The sequence below is a fragment of the Somniosus microcephalus genome, chromosome 15, assembly GCF_052327205.1.
Source record: "Somniosus microcephalus isolate GS21.2 chromosome 15, FLI_Smic_1.0, whole genome shotgun sequence".
Lineage (NCBI taxonomy): Eukaryota > Metazoa > Chordata > Chondrichthyes > Squaliformes > Somniosidae > Somniosus > Somniosus microcephalus.
Window position 1 is genome coordinate 7,057,848 of NC_141001.1, and position 6,899 is coordinate 7,064,746.

Here is a 6,899-nt window from a genome sequence, read left to right on the forward strand (position 1 = left end):
CTCTTCCCTAAAGGCCCCTTTACTACAAGGTTATTAATTAACCCTTTCTCATTGCACAATACTAGATCTAAAATAGCCTGTTCCCTAGTTGGTTCCTCAACATACTGATCTAGAAAACTATCTTGAAAACATTCCATGAATTCGTCCTCCACACTATTACTGCAAGTTTGGTTTGCCCAGTCTATATGTAGATTAAAATCCTCTATGATTACTGTATTACCCTTATTACATGTGCCTCTAATTTCCTGATTTATACTCTGCCCTACATTACAACCACTGTTTGGGGCCTATAAACAACTCCCACCAATGTTTTCTGCCTCTTGCTGTTTCTTAGCTCCACCCAAACTGATTATACTTCTTGATTTTCGGAGCTAAGATCCTTTCTCTCTGCTGTCTTTATCCCATCCTTTATTATCAGGGCTACCCTTCCTCCTTTTCCATTTTGCCTATCTCTTCTAAAGTCAAGTATCCTGGAATATTTAGTTCCCAACCTTGGTCACTTTGCAACCATGTCCCTGTAATGGCTATTAGATCAAACCTATTAATTTCTATCTGTGCTATTAATTCATCTATTTTGTTGCGAATGCTTTGTGCATTCAGATATAGTGCCCTAGCTTTGACTTATTTCTATTTTTCCCCAGAAGTGCATTCAGACACCATTTATAAATCCAATAACACTGACCCTGAAACTGTGATTATGTCTAACAGTATGATATGCGTATATTCCAATGACTATGGCTCTAGTCTATTTGGGGACCAGTTTCATGCACCAGTGACTCTACCAGGGACGTTGTTTGCCTGGGGACACAATACCTCATGTGGGGACTATCCCTGGAAAATGGGAACATATGGTCATCCTAATAGAAGCAGAATCCTTTAAGGACATGCTGTAGGAACGGAGGTTCCTAACTAAATAATTCAGCTCAACTCGATGGATTAAAAGACTGGAATTTAATAACAACAAAGTTTGCTGGATGTTACAAGGAGGAAATCAAAACACGGTTCGTTCAAGATGCCAGGTAGTCGAAGACTGCTGGAAAGTTCTCTAAGCTGACGTCATGACGTCCCCACGTTCTTCGCGCCACTGGCGGTCACGTGATCGGCGTCATGACGTCACCACGCAGGATAAAGGCAAACACACACACTGTAAAGGTAACAATCAGTTTAAAGGTGCAGTCCCCGCTGCACTATAATACAATTAAGGGGATTATACTAAAGTACACCGAGTCTCTTGTGGCTCCTCCACAGAGCACTTTTTTTTGCTGCTTGTTGAAAGAATTAACTTGAATTCAGATTGTAAAATTTAGATTAGTATATGTCTTGATGAACCGGCTGCAAGTGTTAACTCTAAAACAAAACCGGTATAATTGAAAGGCTTGTGTATAGGGCGTGGTCATAGGACGTCACATCTGACATGTGTACTTCACGCTTTTCTAACTGATTCAGATAACCATTCTGTTAACCATGCCAGTTTCTGTGGGGCCTGGCTTCGGGAGCAGCTTCCGTCCACTGGCACCGTTGGGGGCATGGCCAGGGGAGGGGATTTTTTGAGTTGGGAGTTATTCCTTGGCTCCCGCCTGGTAATGCCGAGAGAAAGCAGATGAACTGCCGCAAGGCGCATGCGGGACCTACTTGGGGGCCAGGCATCAGGCTTAGACTAAATCCCCAGTTTCAATTTTTGGAACATTTTCCTCGGCCCCAACCCTGTAAATATTGCATCCCCTATCAGAGCCCGAGCTACCCAGCCCACCATCCTGATCTCTCCCAGTCTGATACACACACACCATGACACCCCCAACTCCCTCACATAGCTCACCTCCTCCCACCTCCCTCACTGTAGCTCACACCCCCACTTCCCTCCCTCACTACAACTCACACCCCCTCCTCCCTCCCTCACTACCGCTCACACCCCCTCCTTCCTCCCTCACTACGGCTCACACCCCCTCCTCCCTCCCTCACTACAGCTCACACCCCCTCCACCCCTCCCTCACTACTGCTCACTACCCCCTCCTCCCTCCCTCACTACAGCTCACACCCCCTCCTCTCTCCTCACTACCACTCACACCCCCTCCTCCCTCCCTCACTACAGCTCACACCCCCCTCCTTTCTCCCTCACTATGGCTCACACCCCCTCCTCCCTCCCTCACTTACAGCTCACACCCCCTCCTCCCTCCCTCACTATGGCTCACACCCCCTCCTCCCTCCCTCACTACAGCTCACACCCCGCTCCTCCCTTCCTCACTACGGCTCACACCCCCCTCCTCCCTCCCTCACTACGGCTCACACCCCCCTCCTCCCTCCCTCACTACAGCTCACACCCCCTCCTCCCTCCCTCACTACGGCTCACACCCCCTCCTCCCTCCCTCACTACAGCTCACACCCCCCTCCACCCTCCCTCACTACCGCTCACACCCCCTCCTCCCTCCCTCACTACAGCTCACACACCCCCTCCTCTCTCCCTCACTACCACTCACACCCCCTCCTCCCTCCCCTCACTACAGCTCACACCCCCTCCTTCTCCCTCACTATGGCTCACACCCCCTCCTCCCTCCCTCACTACAGCTCACACCCCCTCCTCCCTCCCTCACAAACAGCTCACACCCCCTCCCCCCTCATGCTCACACCCCCTCATGCTCACACCCCTCGTGCTCACACCCCCTCGTCTCTCCCTCCCTGCCTTTGGCTCACACCCCCTCCTCCCTCCTCTCACTGGCACACCCCCTCCTCCCTCCCTCTCATCGGCTCACCCCCCCCCTCCCTCTCTCCCACCGTCCGGCTCACAGCCCCCCCACCCTTTTCTCCCCCCTCCTCCCTCCTCCCTACCCCCCTCTCCCTTCCTCTCAGACCCCCTCCCTCACCTCTGCTCACACCCCTCCATCCCTTCCACTCACACCCCCCTCACTCCCAACCCCTCCCTCCCTCCCTCCCACCCACCCCCTAACTCCCGCTCACACCCCCCCTCTCCCTCCCGCTCACACCCACTCCCTCTCACAACCCCCCCTCCCTCCTCCCGCACCCCCTCCCTCCCGCTCACACCCCCTTCCTCCTGCTCACACACCCTCCCGCTCACACCCCCCTCCCTCCCGCTCACACCCCCTCCCTATGGCTCACACCACCCCTCCTGCTAACAGCCCCCCCCCTCCCTCCGGATCACCCACCCGCCTCCTCCTCCCCTCCTCCCTCGCTCATACCGACCCCCCCTCCCACCTTCAGCTCACCACCAGCCCCCTTCCTCTGGCTCTCCCCCACCCCCCTCGCTCCCCCCCTTTGGCTCACCGCAACCCCCCACCCTCTGGCTCACCCCCCTCCTCCCTCCCTCCAGCTCACCCTCACTTCCGCTCACACCCCCTCCCTCCCCCTGGCTCACACCCCTCCCTCTCTCCCTACGGCTCACACTCGCTCCTCCCTCCCACCCTATGGCTCACGCCCCCTCCTTCTTCCCTCACTCCCTCCCGCTCACACCGCCTCTATCCCTCCCGCTCACTCCTCCCTCCCTCCCGCACCCCCTCCCTCCCGCTCACACTCACTCCCCCTCCACCCTCCTCCTCCCTCACCCCCACCTCCCTCACTCCCCCCCTCCCTCTCTTCCCTCACTCCCCCTCCTTTCCTCACTCAATTCAATTCAATTCAAATCGCTTTATTGGCATGACAAGTTACATCTTATGTTGCCAAAGCATCGAAAAAACATTCATGTTTGTACACAAAAAATACAGATCTATCCATACAGTGTATAAACAGATATATCCCTGAGTGTATAAATATACATTCATATAATTTATATATACTCTTTTCTTATATTTAGTGGTTGTCCCTCTGTTTATGGCAAGCTGTAACACGGTGTGCCGCTAATGTTTACACAATTTCTCTCTTCCCCTAGTAGTATGGGAGTTTTTGGTCGTCATTCAAATTTCTGAATTCCGGGCATATTTTTGTGAATTTTGGGTAGAAATTCTCCCTTATGCCCTGATATTTTCTACAAGCTGTGAGGAAGTGCATCTCTGTCTCCACCACTCCCTGACTGCAGTGAGAGCATATCCTGTCCTCTCTTGGTAGCCGGGTCTGCCTGTGTCTAGCTTTTTCGATCGCCAGGCTATGTTCACTAAGTCTGTACATTGTCAAGGTTTTTCTCAGTTTGCTATCCTTTACCATGGTCAGGTAATCAGCCATGTTGTATTGTCTGTTTAGGGCCAAGTAGCAATTGAGTTTGCTTTGGGTTTTTGTTGTTTCTGTCCAATATGGACAGATATTTTTCCTTTTGCTTAGCGTCGATTGTGTTGGTCGACTTCTTTGTGTTACGCTGTCACTGTCTCCTGGGCTGGTTACTCCCCCCTCACTCCCTCGCCCCCCTCCGCTCACACCCCCTCCCTCCCACTCACACCTCCTCCCGCTCACAGCCCCTCCTCCCTCCCACCCCCTGCTCCCTCACTGCCTCTCTCTCCTCCGCCCTCTCTTTCCCCCACCCCCTCCCTCCCGCTCACACCCCCTCCCTTCCTCCCGCTCACACCCCCCTCCCTCCCTCCCGCTCACACCCCCTCCCTTCCTCCCGCTCACACCCCCCTCCCTTCCACTCACACCCCCTCCCTCCCGCTCACACCCCCTCCTGCTAACAGCCCCCCTCCCTCCCTCCGGATCACCCACCGGCCTCCCCTCCCTCCCACGGCTCATACCGACCCCCCCTCCCACCTTCGCTCACCACCAGCCCCCTCCCTCTGGCTCTTCCCCACCCCCCTCGTTCCCCCCCTTCGGCTCACCGGCAACCCCCCCTCCCTCCGGCTCACCTTCACTTCCGCTCACCACCGCCTCCCTCCCCCCCGCTCACACACCCTCCCTCCCACACTCACTCCCCCTCCTCCCTCACTCGCTCCCTTCCCCCTCCTCCCCTCACTCCCCCCTCCTCCCTCACTCCCCCCTCCCCCCCTCACTGCCCGCCTCCCTCACTCCCCCCCTCCCTCACTCCCTATGGCTCACACTCACTCTTCCTCCCACCCTATGGCTCACGTCCCCTACTTCTTCCCTCACTCCCCTACGGCTCACACTCACTCTTCCCTCCCACCCTATGGCTCACGCCCCCTTCTTCTTCCCTCCCTCCTCCCTCCCGCTCACACTCACTCCCCCTCCTCCCTCACTCGCTCCTTCCTACTCCTCCCTCACCCCACTCCCTCACTGCCCGCCTCCCCTCTCTTCCCTCACTCCCCCTCCCTCCTCACTCCCCCTCCCTCTCTCGCCCCACTCCCCCTCCCTCCCGCTTACAACCACTCCCTCCCGCTCACCACCTCCTCCCTCCCTCCCGCTCACACCCCCCTCCTCCCTCCCGTTCACACCCCCTCACTCTCACACCCCCTCCTCCCTCCGGCACACAGCCCCTCCTCCCTCCCACCCCCTGCTCCCTCACTGCCTCTCTCTCCTCCCCCCTCTCTCCTCCCCACCCCTCCCACCCTTTCGCTCACACACCACCTCCCTCACTCCTCCTCGCTCACTCCCCGTCCCTGCTCCCTCATCCACCCTCCTCCCCCTCCCTCCTCCATCACTCCCACCTCCTCCTCACTCCCACCTCCTCAATCACTCCCCTTACACCCCCTCCCCTCCCTCCACGTCTTCCTCCCTCACTCTCGCTCCCTACTCCTCCCTCACTCCCCTTCCTCTCCCGGCCTCACTCCCTCACTCCACCCCTCCTTCCCCTCCCTCACTCCTCCTCCACCCCACCCCCTTCACTCATTCCCCCCTCCTGTCTCCTCCGCCCCTCCCTTACTCCTCCTCCACCCCTTCCCCCTCCCTCACTCACCCTTCCTCCTCCCCCACTCCACCCATCTCCCCCACCCTTCTCCCCCTCCCTCACTCCCTTCTCCCCCCCCATCACCCCCACCCTTCTCCCCCTCCCTCACTCCCCCTCCCCCCCCTCCCTCACTCCCCCCTCCCCCTCCCTCACTCCCCCTCCCCCACCCTCACTCCCCCTTCTCCCCCTCCCTCACTCCCCCTTCTCCCCCTCCCTCACTCCCCCTTCTCCCCCTCCCTCACTCCCCCCATCTCCCCCACCCTTCTCCCCCTCCCTCACTCCCCCATCTCCCCCTCCCTCACTCCCCATCTCCCCCTCCCTCACTCCCCCCTCCCCCCTCCCTCACTCCCCTCCCCCACCCTCACTCCCCCTTCTCCCCCCTCCCTCACTCCCCCTTCTCCCCCTCCCTCACTCCCCCTTCTCCCCCTCCCTCACTCCCCCCTTCTCCCCCTCCCTCACTCCCCCAGCTCCCCCACCCTTCTCCCCTCCCTCACTCCCCCATCTCCCCCTCCCTCACTCCCCCATCTCCCCCTCCCTCACTCCCCCCATCTCCCCCACCCTTCTCCCCCATCTCCCCCTCCCTCACTCCCCCCATCTCCCCCACCCTTCTCCCCCTCCCTCACTCCCCCCATCTCCCCCACCCTTCTCCCCCTCCCTCACTCCCCCCATCTCCCCCACCGTTCTCCCCCTCCCTCACTCCCCTTCTCCCCTCCCTCACTCCCCCTTCTCCCCTCCCTCACTCCCCCTTCTCCCCTCCCTCACTCCCCCTCCCTCACTCCCCCTTCTCCCCCTCCCTCACTCCCCCTATCTCCCCCACCCTTCTCCCCCTCCCTCACTCCCCCTATCTCCCCCACCCTTCTCCCCCTCCCTCACTCCCCCTATCTCCCCCACCCTTCTCCCCCTCCCTCACTCCCCCTTCTCCCCCTCCCTCACTCCCCCTTCTCCCCCTCCCTCACTCCCCCTATCACCCCCACCCTTCTCCCCCTCCCTCACTCCCCCTTCTCCCCCTCTCTCACTCCCCCTATCACCCCCACCCTTCTCCCCCTCTCTCACTCCCCCTATCACCCCCACCCTTCTCCCCCTCCCTCACTCCCCCTCTCTCACCCCCACCCTTCTCCCCCTCCCT

At 58.7% G+C, this 6,899-nt stretch overlaps 1 protein-coding gene across 1 annotated transcript in view; it reads right to left on the reverse strand.

The window, feature by feature from the left end:
* Positions 1 to 1,423: 1,423 nt before the first annotated feature.
* Positions 1,424 to 6,899, reverse strand: part of agbl2 (AGBL carboxypeptidase 2) — a 158,619-nt gene continuing 153,143 nt past the window's right edge. The window contains exon 12 of the mRNA XM_086008467.1: positions 1,424 to 1,577. Within this exon, the coding sequence (XP_085864593.1) occupies positions 1,424 to 1,577 (154 nt within the window). The remainder of the gene's footprint in view (positions 1,578 to 6,899) is intronic.